Below are 18,265 nucleotides of genomic sequence, written 5' to 3' on the forward strand. Positions count from 1 at the left end.
CTGTGGCTCCGAAGCACAGTGCAGGACAAGGAGTTGTTATCATTTCCATTATTAGTATATTGTATTGCTCTTGGCTCCTTAAATTGCTAGTTCTCCTAAATGTTATCCCGCCCCTCAACCCTTGAATCAGGTTGAAATGTGTGTGTTGCATTAGCCAAAGTATCTTGGAAGAAGATAAAAAAGAAAGGACAAGTGCTCTTTAAGGGAAAATCCTTCCCCCTGTCCTCACCCTCCCCCGCCCCCCAGAGCCATCTAGGGATGGATTTAAGAAACTTAAGACATATATATCATAAGCCTTTCCAGGGCTAAAGCAGAAATATCTCCCCTTACTTAACCTTGGCAGTCACAAGCCAGCTTTTGATTCTCTCCACCGCAGTCCAGGAAGACAGGAATAATCACATGGCCACACAGCTAGAGACTGTCAGCCCAACTTGGCATATCACCTTTCCAAACACCTTTGCATTAGGAAGAGACAGGCAACTCCTAACTGGGTCACACTGTCCATAACTGTTTCTATGCATCAGAGGCAGCTGTGGGGAAAAGCTCCCAGGATGACTTTCGTTCATATGCTTTTCATTGGGTTGCAGTTTAATAAACTTTTTAAGTTGTCCCTGAAATTGTCAGTAAGTTCCAAGGGAAAGCTAATGTCTTCCACTGTATAGATCTGTAGTCAAACTGTAATGCTGGTTCCTCACAACCTCCAGCTATTCGGCTATTCATTCCTGCCCACTGGCACCGAGTGCTTTTCTTTCATCTGAGCTCCTTCTCTTGTTTAGGGTGACAGATTCATGGAGAGGAATAGTATTGTCCACATAAGTGATCAAACAGATCCATTGTGTACAGGGAAAAAGATCACTGGGCTAGAGGTCAGGAGACTTAGATTCCAGACCCAGCTGTTATCAGCTAGCTTTATGACCCTGAGCAATTTATTTAACTTCTCTGGATTTCACATTCCCTCTGAGGTCTCTTCCAGTTCTAAGATTCTCTGATTCCATTGGACATTTGGGCTTTTAGGACTTTAGAATTCTCCTTTATTCTCTTTGACTATTGTGGTAAGTAGATAGTTTTATGTAACGTAGCTTCTGACATTATAGTCACACAAACTCGGCATGTATTTCTTTCTACTATTGAATTGTCCGGGAATGGACCATGCCAGAGAGTAAATTGGAGACCTGGCACAACTCAGATTCTGCCTGGACTTTTCAAAAAGCCAGATGGTACCACATTTTTGAGTGCCAAGTAAGCCTGCTCCTACAAATTCTTCCCTGTCCTAGTCTAATAAAAATCACCCAGTCTCATGCCCATCTATTATTGCTCAGGTGGCTGGGCCAGATTTGTTCAAAAGGAATACATGGGCCTTAGAAACTTAGGCCTTCTCCAAGGAGACTTCATGGTCCATGTGGACATTTTTCAGATTAGAAACTAGAATTCCAGCCATCAGTCAATTAGTGTCATCAAATAGGGGAGGCCCAAATTCCACTGCCAACGACTGGTCTGCTTGGGGAGGTCAACATCTGAAGGAGGACGGAGGAGCGTTGTTCTGCTTGCTGTGATTTAATTATGACTTTGTGATTGATTCAGGGATGTGGAAACAAATATGAATGAGCCATCTCTCAGTACCAGCTGTCAAGCACTTGGCTTGTAATCTGCTGTCCTCCCACTTGTCCCAAGCACTACCAGCTTGACAGCTCACCAGCTAGTTCAGTGTTTCCTCCTCTGCTGTGATTCACACCCTCAGGGTCTGAGGATCTTGTGCTGTGAAAGGGCACCCCCACTAGGCTCTTTGCTGGCTGGTAACATCCCAGTGGTTTGCGTTACAATGACTTAGCAGCCCTGGTTTTTCCTCCTATAGCATAAATGGTGTCAGAGCCCTCATGTGAGATGGAACATAATCTATAACTATGCTGTCAAGAGACGGTCGGCTCTCTCTCGGAAGTTTGTCAGGGTTCTGAGCACCAGTCCCCACCCAAGCTGTCACCACTCTGATCTCAGCCACCACCCTTTTTCTCTTTTTTGATCCGTTCACTCTGTCTTCCACGGCGCACCAGACAGACCCCTTCGGAACACAAACAGGACCACGTTACCCATGTTAACTCATCTAACGTAGTCCGGAAACCATCTGACATGTTCCTCGTACATCAAAGTTAATATTCAATTAGATGGCGGTCGACCAGACCCACTGTCCTTCTCCAGCACAGCTGGCCCCAGAGGTCCCTATTCTATAACCACTTAATACCGCTTTAATGGGTTTTCACTAAAAATTCTCAAGAGCTCTCACTGACATCCTTGGATATCATTTTAGTTACTGGCTTATTTAGAGGAAAGGGCCCATCTTTATGGGGAGGATAGACACTTGGAATATCAAGAGGAATTAGCAAGTAGGCACTCTGCCCTAGGAGAATGGAAGAACTGGGAAAGAGAAAAAGAGGATAGTTATCAGTTATGACAGAAGTGTGGAGCTGATGTGAAATGCAGAAAAAGAAATGTTTAACCAAAAGCGTTCATGTTTCTCTAACACAGAACGGGCTTTGATCCACTTCTCAGGACACATTTCTGTGGTTGCAAAGGGTAATTCAGTAGGCGATCACAGTTTGAGAGCATCCAGTTTCTCTTGATCTGATTGTGTTTTTGCTGAGCAGTCTTTTGAGGTGAATTGAGCTTCCTTTGTATATTTTCCAACTGAGAAGTATAATAACCAGCTGTTATCATTTCGGTTCTCCAGATAGTTACTACGTTCATTGTAAATTGGCCTTCTGATTTCTCTTCCTTCCCTGCACAGTTTAGTTACCTGGAATCAGTTCTTAACTGAGCCCGCTGCAAAAATCAAGTGTCTAGACCTACAAAGCTGTTTCTAAATTCTAAAACTTACACAGTCATATAGATTCCCCAACTACCCTTTCAGCAGTTAGCCACATCTCATAAATATCCACCACAATAGTATCTTCTGCTTTAGTCTTTTAGTTTAAGGGACATTGATTCTTCCTTCACCCTAACTCACATCTTGGGAGAAATGACAGTGTGAACAGTAACTAACCCAAAGCTGCAGGAAAAGGAAACTGACTCTTCCTATCCTCCCAAGTAGCCTAGTCCCCCTCAAGCCAGAGGCTGTGAGCACTGAGGTGTAGCCTAGCTTGTGGCCGATATTACCTCTCTTCTGCTTTTTGCCACTCAAGATCATCAGCTATTTCTGTTTACCTCCACCCCCATCCCCACTTCAGATTCTAGAAAACACGAATAAACTGTTTTTTGCACTACTAAGCCACTTCAGCAGTTATATTGTGACATCCCCTCATTTGAATGTGAGAAATTTAAATCTAAAGAGATCAAACAACTCCATCAGATTCACAAAGAATGTTAGTGGTGGAGCCAGGACTAGAGCTCAGGTCTTGTGACTTCATGCACAGTTTTCTACTGCATCACCTTGCTCCTCTGCATTGCCCTGGTATTTGTATCTGCTGACCTTGGGGACACTGAATATATCGAGATGACAGAGGTGAAGTGAAAGAGCAAATGCAGAAAAAATGACAAGAAATAACTGAAGTTATAGGAATGAAATAAGCAGAGAAGGCACACTGACTAGTTTAAGTTCACATTGCTTCTGCATAAGTAAAAATTCTTATCTTTCCTCCGTGTTTTACCTCACTTAAGAGTATGTCTGTAAACAATAACATAATTTGTAATGATATATGTGTATGTAATTTATAGATGTAGCTAGATCAGGAGAAATGGGAGAAAAGGCAGTGAAAATTGCCTAGTCTTTCCTGGCTTTTTTTTCCTGAGAACCCAATTCTTACATGATTGCTAATGTTTAACAGGAAATGTCAGAGAAAGAGAAAATGGCAAGAGAAAAGAGATTTTCTGCTGAGGTCTGAAAAAAGACAAACAAAAAAGCTTGCATACTTAACTAGTGAGATGGGGTCCACTGCTTATCCCAAGGGGCACAGTTGGAAAGGACAAAGTGGCTGGTGGAAAACTTGTAGGGAGGAGGGGCAAGGAGCTCATCCATGCAGGTACTTAGCTGTCAATCAGTAACCGAAGGGTGAAGCCTTAGCATCCCAAGACAAGCCTCTTTATTCCCCACTCCAGTTCCTTTTGCTGCCTGGTTATTTCCTTGTCTTTTTGTTATCATGTTCTTCCCAGTGGGAGAGACGTACAAATAAGGAGACTATAGTTATCTCAGACATTCTTTATATTTTTTCAAGGCACACTTCTGGTAATAATTTATTAGAAAGGCCACCACTGTGTGCTCTAGACTGTTAGAATCCCATCCTCAAATATTATGTGGATTTTCACTTTTTAAATTTTTTATTATGGTAAAATATATAACATAAAGATGCCATTTAAACTATTTTCGAGTATACAAATCAGTGTCATTAATTACATTCACAATATTGTACAACCATCACCACTATTTCTAAAACTTTTCCATCACCCCAAACAGAGATCTATAATATCATTACCACTAACTCCCCATTCCTCCTTCCCGCAGGCTCAGGTAACCTCTTCTTTACATTCTGTCTCTATGAACTTAATATCAGCCATTCTTACTTAGTCGTATATACCTCCTAAAGCATGGCAGCAATAGAAAAGAATTGAAAACTCTATCATGACTGAGTACTTTTATCCCTCCCATTCAGAGAAAGCAAAATGACAGTTGCTCTGCTATGCAAATTTAGCCTCTTTCTTTCTTCTTTCAGTGACCATGCAGCAAGTGGCCAGAACAGTGGCTAAAGTGGAACTCTCAGACCATGTGTGTGATGTGGTGTTTGCGCTCTTTGACTGCGATGGTGAGTGGAGCCCTCGGAGTCAGCTGGGAAAACTGAGCCTTACTGCCCTTGTTTCTAATGGAGCCTTGCAGACAATGAACTAGTCCCAGTGTACTAGCCTATACTTCATCAGCTTACCTTTTTCACATATCAAGAGCTCAGTCCTCAGTGTCATGACATTGAGAAATAGAACCCCTGGTCCTGGCTTGTATTTTCTATTTTTTATTGTAATTCCAATTTGTCTATAGGTCTAAATTAATTTATGACCATAAGGATCTTAAAAATGGAAACACTTAAACTACAGTAGTGTTTTAAAAATTAAATAAACAATAAACTCAAACATAAAAGCTTAAAAAAATGGAAACAAAAAATGTTGGACACAGCTTGCTGCTTAGTAGATTAGGAGCACTCAGGTATTTGAATGCCTCTTGGAAGAAAATGGTACTTCTCTCTTCACCTCCCAAAAGGCACAGTTTCAGTCATTCACATTCCATCGTAGCATTCCAGCTTACAATGGTCTATTGTGTCTGTCACCACCCTGTAGTTAGCCCATTTAAGAGATCCTCATTCTGCTCTGGCATTATTTCTCAGCTATGTTGGCCGAAATAATAATAATAATCCTAATCTACTAAGCAGCAAGCTGTGTAATAATAATAACAACATTCACAATGGAGACTCACACTTCTTTCAGTGCTTACTATGAGCCAGGCACTGAGCTAAGCTGCTCATTTAATCCTTTGATGTAGGAATTGTTACTAACTACATTTTCCAGATAAGGGAGCTGAGACTCAGAGGTCGAATAATTTTCCCAGGATCACCAAGGTAGTAGATGTCAAAACCAGGATTTGAGTCAAAGCTGTGCTGCCTCCTTCATATGTAACCTTCATTGCTTGGCCCAGGGTCAGGATTCATTGTTCATCTTCCTCCAGGAAACGAAGCTAATGGAATTCAAGAATCAGCTCAAAAGCTTCTGCCTATATGAAAGTTTTCATTTTGGTCCCAGTATAATGAATCGCTCTGGTTTTTTCATTCCTTAATTTGGTTCGGTTTGTCTGCATTATCTACTACATTACACTCTATCTCTGTGTATGTGCCTTATCTTCCCTACTAAATTGTGAGCTTTTTAAAGATGGACTTTCCCCCATAAGACCTAAGATAGTACTTCCCCCGTCGGACCTTCCCCCATAAGACCTAAGATAGTACTTTGCACATAACAATCGTTGATTAACTTAAGTCATGTAAGTTATTAAGTTGAGCTTGAGTTGTTTAAATCTGCCACCTGCATCCACAGCCGAGGTCTGAGTCAAAGGAAGTCCCAGGGCTAGGATAAGGAGATGGCCTCGTCCGCAGGGGGTGGCTCATTCTCTAAGCATCCCTGTCCAATATGATACCAGTAGTTAGTTATATGTGGCTATTTAAATTTAAATTAAAACTTTAAAACTCAGTTCTTTGGTCTCCCTAGCCACATTTCAAATGCTCAGTAGCCGCATGTAGCCAGCGGCTACTGCACTGAATAGCCCAGATAAAAAACATTTCTCCCATCAAAGAGAGTTCTGATGAACGGCACTGCTATAGAGATTAACTGTCCCCAGATTTTGTTTTTACTCTATCATGTTTAGGTGGTTTGAGTTTTTTCCAAAAAACATTTATTTTTATAATTTTTGAAGTCAACATCCTAGAGCTGGTCTGTGAAGTGAATATGGGAATAAAGGCAGCCAGCTTCACCGTTCACCTCTTCTCCTGGGAAGGCCTGGGAAATGGTGTTTGATTTTCCAACCTTTTAGAAGCAGGCTTTGTCACTACCTACTTGAACCACCTTTAAGAAAATCATATGACACCTCTGGGGCTTATTTTCTAAATCTACAGAAAAAAAGAAGTATATATTAAATTAAAAGGCCATTGTTATTTCTATCAGTGCAAGGTCTTAGGTCAGAATGTCAGAGGACAGAGAATTCCAAGTTTCAAACAGGCTTACTCATCACAGAATTTAGAGTTGCACTCACAGGTCTCATACATGCAGATAAATGACATTCAGTCATATACTTGGTTCAGAGGCAACAGAAGCCAGTCTGACTGGTCAGCTCTGGCCTTAGGGAAGCAGGAAATAAATTCCATGGTAGTTTAAGTGAAATGACCTCAGATTTTTTTCATCTTAAGCTTCTTTTTTTAATACAAAATATTAAGAATCTTCTTTAGAGTTTTTTGTTCTTTAGATTACATTCTTAATAAGCCATATGATTGATTACTTTTCAGGCTAGCCAGGCTACTTTTAAACTTTTTATATCGAAGTATAATATACATACAGAAAAGTGTAAATATCATATGTTAAGTGTACAGCTTAGTAATTTTATAAAACCGAACATACCTGTGTAACCACCAGAAACATCACATTACCTGGACCACGGAGGCCCCCTGGTGCTACCTTCCAGTCATTTCCTCTCCCAAGGATAGTCACTCTCCTGACTTCTAGTATCATAGATGGTTTTACCTGTTATTGTTTGCTTGTTTAATCTTGCTGTGAGGTTATCTCTGAGGCTGCCGGTGCTCTCTTCAGCCAGAAAACCTGGATCAGTTTCGGTTTTCAGGTACTCTCTAAAAAAGTAAACCATTTTTTCCCTCTTTCCACTCTTCCCAGACTGATCGTTAGTAGAGAGGTCTGTTTGCTGGTATCCTAGTACCTTATCACCATCGGTAATGGCTGCCTTTCTTTTAATCAGCAGACTTTTTACTCCTGGGCATCTAGTTAGAAGGTAACTGTCTTCTACTGGAGTGGTTACTGTTCCATGTGACTTGAGAGGTGACCTTTCGTTAAGCCAGATGCTCTCCAAGTTTTCTTCCAGACCTGAGAGTCTGCCACTGAATAGGGTGGGACGGAAAGCCATGAGATAATGGGCTTAACCCAGAGCCAGATTGTGATCTTGGTTTTCATCATGAAAAGCTCTCACTTCTCACCTGGACCATTGCAATAGTCTCCTAACTGGCTCCCATACTTCGGTTATGCCACTCTCCAGTGCCAATCTCATATATCTAACCAGAGAAATCTATTCAAACTGGAAATCTAACTACATCTCACTCCCCTACTTCCAGTCCTTCCCTGGTGCTCCACTGCATAGAAGATAAACTGTAAACCCTTTAAAGAGAATGCAAGATCCTTGGAAACCTATCTCCTGCCCACCTCTTTAGTTTACTTGCCATGCCCCCACCTCTGTGTGTCCAGCAACACCTCACTACTTGTATTCTCCATCAGCCATGCTGCTCCCTGCCTATGCCTTTGTTTATGCTGCTATCACTACCTGGAATGCCTCCTCCATCTCACCCCTCTTTACTTGGCCAATTCCTGTTCATCCTTTGGGATTCAACTTAAGAGTCACCTCCAGAAAGCCTTTATTGATCTGTACCTGCACCACCCCCCAGCCTAGGTTAAATATGTTTCCTCTGTACCCCGTAGCATCCATTGTTTACCCATTATGGCATTTACCACACTATTGAGATAATGTATTTGTCTCTCCCACAACTTGAGAGTATTTCAAAGGACAAAGTCTTATTTATCTCTTTATTCACAACACCTAGCACAAGACCCGACATATAATCTCATTCATCTTTGTCACGCTACACTAAACTGTCACTGAGTTGCATGCAGTTGGAAACATCAAGGAATGAGCAAATCAGTTCATTTTAAGCCAAGAGAATTTAAAATGGCTGTGAGAGAGCCCTGGGCTTTAGAACCCACATTATGTGAAGAATGGAATTTTTCTCAGTGTCTTTGTTCCAAGGCCTCCTCTCATCTATCCCTGCTGTGTTTGCCTCTTCCTCTAGGCAATGGGGAGCTGAGCAATAAGGAATTTGTTTCCATCATGAAGCAACGACTGATGAGAGGCCTGGAGAAGCCCAAAGACATGGGCTTCACCCGTCTCATGCAGGCCATGTGGAAATGTGCACAAGAAACTGCCTGGGACTTCGCTTTGCCCAAACAGTAATCCTGAACGGCAAGGGGAGCCACCTCCCCCACCCAAGCACCCTGGCCCCTTTAGCAGAGCCTTGGCACAGCCTTTCCTGCTGCTCCTTCTGGAAGGAGTGTTCCGTTCCTTTTGAGAATGATCTCAGGATTCAACCAGTTTCCCCTCTCCATCCTGCCCCCGTCCCAGTGTTCTGCTAGGCTCGGATTTCTGCCCAATGATTATCCCCGTAGGTTTTCAAAAACATGAATAAGTCCTAAAAAGTCAGACTTTTGGCACCTTCAACAGCACTACCCAGTCAAGCACCCTATGGACAAAGAATGCAAGGACATTCACAGCTATCTGCCAATCCTGGGAAATACCCAGTTCCCAAGTCATTTTTGCTGTGGGTTTCTATTAATAAGAATATTCCTTGCTTTTTCTCCTGCTGGTGCTTTTAAGCTACAAGCTGGGAAAACCTCTGGCAGGCAAAAGGATGTCTGTGATGAATGATAATAAGGATGACTGGGCCACTGTGCACTGGCAGGAAGCCTGGGCCAGAGGAAGGATCTGTGTCAGTCCCCAAGGAGGCTCAGAGGCCTGCTCCAGGAAGGCGATGTGCACAGTGGGAATGGAGCAAGATTTGAAAATTAAAGGAGCTGCTCACTGGCTCTGACCGCTCCCTAAGAAGACTCCAATGCAACTCTGTGCTTAATGAGCAGCAGTGATTGAGTTCATATTCCCTGCAAGTGCATTTTGCTCTGGGAGTGTGTCTCTGAAACTGAGCCTGGCTCGGGAGCCTGTCTGCCCTCTGTCTTAAACACTTGTAAAATATCACTTTAATTATAGCAGTTTGCAATAAACCTATACAAAGGCTCTTGTCTCCTTTATTTTAGGATCCTCTGGGGCCCTTTTCATTTCACTTCTCCACTGGGTTTGAGATCCTGCTAGCAGAAGACCTGTTTTCTTTTCACCAGAGTCTGGTTGTTCCTGTTGAAAGGCAACTTTAGGCACAAACAAGAAGTGAGGGGACTTGGAAGTTAGTGGTGGCATTGTCTTAGCATAGTTCGGACAGCATTTCCTCCTGAGTCAACATACATACATAGTCCTTGATTAGTCATTGCCCATGATAAGGAACTAAGATGGAGTGGTGGAGTATATGAGAAGCATCTAGCATGGTGGACCTAAGTTTTAAGAACCACAGTAACCAGTGTTTTATATGGACTCAACTCTGCCACTAACTCAGTGTGGCCTTGAGCAAGCAAGTAATTTCCCATCTGTTTTTTCAACTGTAAAATGACAGATAGGATTGAGCTTAATGGGCTCTAAGATTTCTTCCAGGTCTAAAAGCCTCTCCTTCAGCTCTCCTCCAGAATTCCTACAGCTTCCAAACTCCTAGTGCTTCCTGCAAGGCCTGGAAGTTGGTAGAGAGTGCTTATCAGGCAAAGAAGAACAGAGGCCTAGGTCTTCACCTGTGGCTCTGCGAGGACAGTACCAACCTCAGCATTTTCTCCAAAGCAACTTAACAACCTCACTTCTCACATCCTTTCTGGGAAGAGATTATCTCTCAAACGAGTTTGCCACTCACCTATCTCATCTGTCTTCCACTCTTTCATTCCTGGGACCCAAGTGTAGCCTTTGCCTTGCTCATTGCCCCAGAACTGAGGCATCAGCAAAATGAGTCTTTCTTAAAACTATCCCAGAATCCCCAGATCACTGTCTTCCCAGATCTTCATTTCTCTAGCTTGAAAGAAAGGTTCACGTCATAGACTTCATGGGACATTCATTCTCCTACAAGGAGAGATCTGCTGATTGACCTGGGTTCACCGGAGCTGAAAGCCAGAGCATAGCAGGAGAGGGTACGGATCTCACCTACGACATCTTGAAACCCAGGGTCAAGGGCACCTTATCACAGGTACATGGAATTCCAACTGAACTCCATTCGCTCCTAGGAGTGCCTGAGGAAGCAGAGGTCCAAGTGCTCAAGAAGACAGGACGGCCACACTTTGGCACAATAGGGTAAATGTGCAGGTGAGAGGTACAAGTCACCCAGAAGAGGCCAGGGTCCCCCAAGGAAGTCCTTGAGCAAGGTGGCATAATGAATAGGCCAAGACGATTTTAGTAGGCAGAGTGTGGCATTTGAGAATACAAAAGGCTGACTTGTGCTTCCCTCTTTATTCAGATTGTTTCTTCTACCCAGAAAGAATAACCTTCCCCTCTTCCTTCAAGACAGCTCAAACTGTCCCCTCCTTAAGAAGCCTTCCATGAATCCTCTTCCAGACAAGACTGGTAGCCCCTCCTTTGCCTCTCAAGGATCACTTGCCCACCCATAACAACACTGGTGTAATCGATGTAATTTTTGTGAGATTGTCACCCACAAAGTTCAGACCCAAACAGTGACACAATCAAAGACACAGTTCACCACCAAAAGCTAATTTAAAAATAACTCTCAAACAATGTCAAAGTGATACTAGCACTACCTCAGTAAATTCTTCCCACAGCCCCACAGCCATTCTCTACTTTTGTTGTTCTCTACTTTTTTAAATAACAAAAGTAACTCTTTCTCCAAGAAACTAGTTCTTGGGCTTTGGAGAGGGAAGGAAACTCAGAAGGGACCCAGGCTGCTGAGCTTCCTTGACTTTGGAGTAAGCATCATCCACAAGGACAAGCAGGAAGAATATGGGAGGTTACTAAGGGAAATGGGCTTAAGAACATGCATGCTCTTTAAAAATCATTTTAATAGCTTTTAGCGCCCCACCTAGTTTTAGCTCTAGTTGGAGCACATGCACTTGAACCAAATTGGAGTCTAAGACAAAGGAGCCGTCCAGACAATGACTGCTGCCAGGCAGGGAAGAAGGAACAGCAGCATGGGAGCCAAGAGCCAGGTCCCCCCGCCAGAACATCCTCTCCAAACAGCTCAGAAAAGGAAGGAGGGAGCAGAGACAGAATTCAGCTTGCAGGTATCAGGTGCCACCTACTGGCAAGAAAGCTTAGCACAGCAACTCACTGGCCTGGAGCAGGGGAGGGAGGCAAGGCTGCTTGAGTCCAGTCTAGCCTCAGCTCTGCTCCTGAGAATGGGCCTCCCAGAGACCTGGGTGGAATGGGCTGGGGTGAGATCAACATCCAGAGATGGAATATAATCATAAAGAGAGACACTATGGATATGATTATAATTGAGATGAAGAAAGGAGCAATGCCATGTATTGTTCTCAGTGGCTCCAGAATGGGAATTTTTACCAGCAAACAAGAGGGTATGAGTCACTCTATTCATTCTGCAACTTTTTACTGATCACCTACCATGTGCCAGGCACTCAGCAAGGTCTGCAAGGAGTTAGCATTCTAGTGAGGAAAACAGAAAAGAAGCAGTAAAGTTAAGTACAGGCTGCAACGAGAGTACTTGGAGAAGCAGAAGTGCCATCTAATATAGATTCGGGGGTTCAATGCAGGCTTGCAGAGGAAATTTTTTTTTTTAATAAAAAAATACCAAGACCAGAGCGTCGAATAGGAATTAACAAAGGAGGGAAGAGTGTCCAGATAGAGGGTACTGACTGTGCAAAAGTCCAAAGGCCAAAGAGCACAGGAAACGACATTCAAGGGAGTGTCCAGCACAGACTGGGGAGTGACTTTGCAACCCAAGAATTAATTAAGATGGCAGTCATTCACAAAAAAAAAAAAATTTAAAACATAACTCATAGGTTATAGAAAAATGATGGAAATTTTAAAATGCTTAGAAGTGAATATGACAATGAAACTACTAGATATTAAAACTTGTGAGACACAGTTAAAGAGACAAACTTCTTAACAATTTCCATACTTAATTACAGACGATGGGCTGATAAGCTAAGCATCTGCCTCAAGAAGCTGGAAAAAATAGATTAAAACCCAAAACAAACAAAAAAGAGCAAAAATAAGTAAATAAGATTTTTAAATGCATATAACTAAATACTAGAGCAATTTAAAAAATAATATTGGGAGCAACTCTATGCTAATAAATTTGAAATGGATAGTTTCCTAGAAAATATAATTTACCAGACAGAAGAAAAAATTAAAAATCTGAATAGACTAAAACTATAATAAATCAGTAGTTAAAATCTACTTACAACAAAAAATACCAAACCCACATGGCTTTATCTGAGAGAGGAAAAAAAAGAACCAGATCCTCTAGGACCTTGTAAGCCCCAATAGAGAGTTTAGATTTTTATGTTAATGATAATTAGGAGCCATTGAAGGATTTTAAGCAGGAAGAAGACATAACGAGCTTTGCATTTTGGAATGAGGACTTTGCTTGCAATGCCACAGACAGATTGGAGTGGGATCGAGGTTGGAGACTGCGGTAATAACCCAGTTAAGAGATGCTGGAAGCCTGGATTAGGGGGATGGCTGCAGAGGTGGAGAGTCGGAACAGATTTGGGGGATGTTTAGCTCAGCCTGAGGGAGAGGGGGAGGGTATATAAACTGGAGGATGGTAAGGGAGAGGGAACAATTAAGAGTGAAACCCAGATTTCTGTTTAGGTAACTGAGGATATAGCAGGACTCTTCAGTGGGATTGGGAAGCTGAAAGAACCAGGTTTGAAGAGAGGATGATGAGGCCATTTTTTAACATGTTGAGGTGACTGAGAGCCATCTTGGTGGAAGTATCTAGTAGGAAGTTAGACACAGGAATCTGGACCCAGGAAGGGGGTTTAGGGTGGAGATACGGTTTGGGGATCTCCTGAAAACCTGGGCTCTCCCAATTTCAAGGCCAACTAACCATGAACACAAAGTCTGAATCAGTTTCCCAACTGTAAAATACTAATACCAGCTCCATCTCTTCCCCAAGGAAAGATGGGAATAGAAATTATCAAAGTGAAAAGACTTTGACTCAAAGAACCTGTAATTGGTGGGGTATCCCTGAGACAGACAGTTTGGTAGAAAGAGCTGCACATACCCTGTACCTTATCTTTCCAGTCTCCAGCCTCTGGCCCTCCTTAGGTGTCAAGAACTCCTTCTCCAGGGAGAAAAAGAGAGCAGAGGACTAAAATGAAGATCCAAAGATGCTAAGGGAGAGTATTCATATGTCCCTTCAACAATTTATTGAAGCCAAATTGAAAATTCAATTATCAGTCATTCACACTCAGGGGAATTTTCATCATCCTCATTGTGAGATTTGGGTTCTCGCTTTTTTTTTTTTTTTTCCCGTCACATAGGTAAACATTCTCATGGTTCCAAAATAAAGTTTACATAAAAAGGCATACATTGGAAAGCCTCCCAATCATTCCCACAGCTGCAGAGTATTCCATTGTATACCATAATTTAGTCAATAAGGGTAGTTTCTTCCAGGAAAGATTTTGGAGCCTGGGGATCTCTGAAAGGAAGGGCTTGGTGGGTCACATGTGGAGGGAGGCAGCAAAGGCCACTGTTGGAGCCAGGGAACAAAAGAGCAAAGAACAAGATATGGGGGATACCCCACTGACTTGGCAGTTCTGAAGACTTAGGAAGAAATTTATCTTTCAAGCTAGCTCAGGGAAACTCTAGATAAAGTGGGGAGAAAGAAACTTGTCTCTGGGGTTCATTTAACAAATATGTATTGAGCCTATATTAAGTATCAGGCCCTGTGCTCGGGCCACGGGGAACATGAAGGCAAGATCTCCACTTGATTTAGCTAGAGACAGGTGTGCCGACTGTGCAGGGCTGTGAAGGTGAGTGTCCATGGAGGAGCCAGGCTTAAGTGCTATGGGAATTCAAAGCAGGAAGAGCTCTTGGAGAAGGAAGCCCTTTCCAGACTCAGACCCTGGCTCAGATGTCATCTCCCCCAGAGAGCCTTTCTAATTCTACACACACACAACCAGCAGCTCCCTCTTCTGAGCCTCCTCTGGAGCTTACACACAGTCCCACTGTTGGACTTAGCACACTGTCCTCTAATTCGTTCAATATCTATCTCCCTTACTAGACTGTGAACACCTTAATATCAGGTTCTGTCCTTTATTCATGGCGCATCTCCACATCCCTAAATCTCTGCACAGTGCCTGGCTTTCAGGATAGACATCTGACTATTAAATGAATTCTATCTCTTCACAGGGAAGATAGATTTTAAGCTGAGCCCTAAAGAACAAGTTAGACTTGGACAGATGGAAAAGATAATTAAGGAGGGCAAGCAGATATATAGGGGTGGGAGAATTGTATCTTATAGAGAAGAGGAAAGACAATAGAAGATTAAAGCATTTTAAGGTCAGACTGTGAATTCTTGATGTTCCCCAGAAGAGGGAAATCTGGAGGCTAGTGGTCACCTAATACAAGGGCAGCTTTCAGCTCTAGGAGCAAAACGAGATTGAAGATGCATTTTCCCAGTGACTTCTAGGTACCTGTAGAGGCAATTAAGGATTTCGTCTCACTTTTTGAGCCTCATCCTACCAGAAATACCATGATTCCAGCTAGTCAGGACAGAAGTTTCCAATTTTTTCCTTATATCAATATCATGACATCTTGATTTAAAGAACTATCAAGGAGAAACTATAATTTCAGGTCATCCCTGGTATACCAGTTCCATTTCTAAACTAAATCTATAAACCAAGGACCATAAGGAGTGTGGCTCTCTTCCTGGCCTTTGGACTGAGAAGGACCTATAAAAAGTCAAATAGCCCCAAGACAGAAAACAACATACCCAGTTTGACTAAGATCTATAAGAAAGATAAGAGAGTGATAACATGAAGGCTGGTTAGACCAGCATTCAGGCTCAAGCTTGTAATCTCTTCTGAAACAACAGAACCTTTCTGAATTGAAATAGTTCAGAGACCCAACTCAGCAGCAGAGGGGAGGGAAGAAGAATGAGAAAACAGGCATAAAGAGGTCCCACTACATACACACTCAGCCCACCTCTCCAGATCTTTAGTGTTCCAGGTGCTGCCAACCAAGCCAAATTACTAACTACAGACATAAAATTTAAATAAGATTTTGTTATTTGTGTGTATTGGGGGAAATGAGAGGAGGAGGGGTCACCAGCCAGTAGCTGGGCAATCACAGTCCAATTCCTTAACAAAATTACACACCTTTTACACATGTGTACCTTCTTCACAAAGCGAATTACCTGTTGTCAGATGGATAAGAGGGGCCTTATGAAACTCAGAAAATGGAAGAGGAGACTTCATGATACTTAGCAGTATAGACGAAAAAGAGGCACTTTAATACATCTAACTGAAAGTAACCTCGTAGGGGGAATCTGATCATAAATTCCTAACTGGGCAGGTCATGCTGGTTAGTCATGCCTCTGGCCTATAACTTCTCTAGTAAAAGTTATCTTTGCCCTGTCCATTGTTTTCGTGCATCTTGGTTAACACATCTTTGAAATGCCTTTTTTTCAGACCCCTGGAAAGCTAACACCCTTAAGAGAACACAAAATTTTGTTAACTATCCTGTAATCCAATCGCTGCCTTGCTTTCTCCCATCTTCATGTAATCATCCTATGTTCCCTCTTAAATTCCAAATGTATAAAAGAAACTACAAAACTGTCATTTCCCAGAGCACTTGGGATCTTGCTTCCCAGCAATATTGTCAGTTGGGCTCAAATAAACTCTCCTAAAAATTATCTGCAGGTTTGGACATTTCTTACATTAACAGCAGGAGAGAGGAAGGTGGATGCTGCAGTTTTAGGTCAACAAACCTCAGAGAAGCTATTTGAAAGGAATCCAGTGTTTATCTATTAACAGATATTAAGGACCTATCAATTTGTGAAGACCTTAACCTTCTCTAAGTGTAGGGCTCTTTTATTAAGGAGGGGCTGATTTCCCCATCACCAGGATACTCTGTATTGGGCCAAGTTGGAGTCATAAGAGTTTGCACTGGGAAGGGAATAGTGGGAATGGAAAGAAAGGCTGGATGTAAAGAAATTTCCAGAGAGTGAGCACAGCCTTGCTTCTTACTACACTGAGAATATAAATGCTTCTTGAAAAGAATTACCTCATGTTCCCACTTTTGAATTTACCAGCGGCCTGCAGTGTACTCAGCTACACTCTCTCCCCTCCTGAAAATCAGTAAGTTGTCTATGCACCTATCTAAGGCCATCTCCTCACTTGTGCCCCAGATCCCACTTCTTCTATTCCTGTAATTGTCTCCTCTCTTTCCTATATTACCAAAATTTCTTTCCCACTTAAGTAATTCATATCATAGAGTGCTATAATATATCTCATCTAAAAACAAGAACAAAACTTCCCCACATTCCTCTCCACTACCAATCGGTTTCTCTCTTACCCTTAACCTCTTGAATCCATTCCTGTACAGTTTTCACCTCTACCATCCACTGAAAGAAATCTTGTCAAGGTCAAGATTTCTAGCACTTATCACTGACTTCCATATTGTCAAACTCAATGGTCACTTCTCAGTCCTCATACTGCTTGGCCTCTCCGCATGGTTTGCCAAAGTTAGACCCCTCCCTCCCTCTTAAACAGTTGTTTCCTTTCTGAAATAACTAAATTTATTATGTGAAGGAGCCGCTGCTTCGTTTTCTTTTCCCGGATTCTTTCCAGACCTCTAAACAGTGGCTGTCACAAGGCTCAGTAATCAAACTTCTACTCTTCCCCTATCTACACTCACTTCCTTGGTGCACTTAGCCCCATAGCTTTAAATACCATTTATATATACTGATGATTTCCAAAATTATATTTCCAGCTCCACCCTCATCCCTAAACCATACATGTGTACAACTCCCTATTTACATCTCCACTTGATTCTAAAAGGTATCACAAACGTACACCTTAAATCAAACATTTAATATTCTTCTTACCAAGCTGCTCCTCTCAGTCTTCCCCAGTTTTGGTAAATGGAAATGCTGTTCTTCCACTTACTTAGGCCAAAAACCTTAAAATCATCCTTGACTCCTTTCTCTTACGTCCCACATGCATTCCATCAGCAAAATCACTTTGTATCTTCAAAATATACCCAGAATGTGATTTTTCACCACCTCCACAATCACCCTTATCCAAGTTACCATTAATTCTCACCTGGTTTATAGTAGTAGCCTTTCACTAAATCCTGCTTGAGAGGCCAAGTAATATAAAGATTGAGAAATGGCCAATGGATTTGGCAATATGCGTCATTGCTATCTTTGACAAGACTGCTTTCGCTGGAATGGCAGGCATGAAAGCCTGACAGAACTGAATTCCACTCTATAGTGGAATCCTACATGCTTCCTATATAGTATACTCTTCTTGTTGATCGTGTAATAACTCACCAAATAAGTTCCTGATTCCGAGCCTTTGCTTTTGCTCTTCCTTCCGCCTAGACCACCCTTTTTCAGATAGTCCCATCTGGAATACCTGCTTTCTCTCCTGAATTCAGATTTCTCTTAAAACAGCTTCTGAGAGATTTATCAGACTATTTAAAATAAAACCTTCAACACTCTATCCCTTTTTCTTCATAGCATTTATCACTATCTAAATATATCTATTTATTCGATGTCTCCCCACCCCCTACACACACTAGAATGTAAGCTCCATGAGGGCAAGGGCTTTGTTTTGTTCACCACTGTATATACCCAGCCTGGCAAATAGTGGGTTCTCAAGAAAAATGTTTTATAAATAAATGACCTTCGTC

General features: G+C 42.2%; 1 protein-coding gene across 5 annotated transcripts in view; it reads left to right on the top strand.

Moving 5' to 3' along the window:
* The window catches only part of MICU1 (mitochondrial calcium uptake 1), a 177,194-nt gene extending 167,617 nt beyond the window's left edge, over positions 1 to 9,577 (top strand). For all 5 annotated transcript variants that reach the window (XM_006915530.3, XM_025049349.1, XM_025049351.1 and 2 more), the window contains 2 exons: positions 4,698 to 4,787; positions 8,583 to 9,577. In XM_006915530.3, coding sequence (XP_006915592.1) covers positions 4,698 to 4,787; positions 8,583 to 8,743 — 251 coding nt within the window. In that variant the 3' untranslated portion in view covers positions 8,744 to 9,577. The remainder of the gene's footprint in view (positions 1 to 4,697; positions 4,788 to 8,582) is intronic.
* The last annotated feature ends 8,688 nt before the right edge of the window (positions 9,578 to 18,265 follow it).

This window comes from Pteropus alecto, unplaced genomic scaffold (genome assembly GCF_000325575.1).
Source record: "Pteropus alecto unplaced genomic scaffold, ASM32557v1 scaffold155, whole genome shotgun sequence".
NCBI lineage: Eukaryota > Metazoa > Chordata > Mammalia > Chiroptera > Pteropodidae > Pteropus > Pteropus alecto.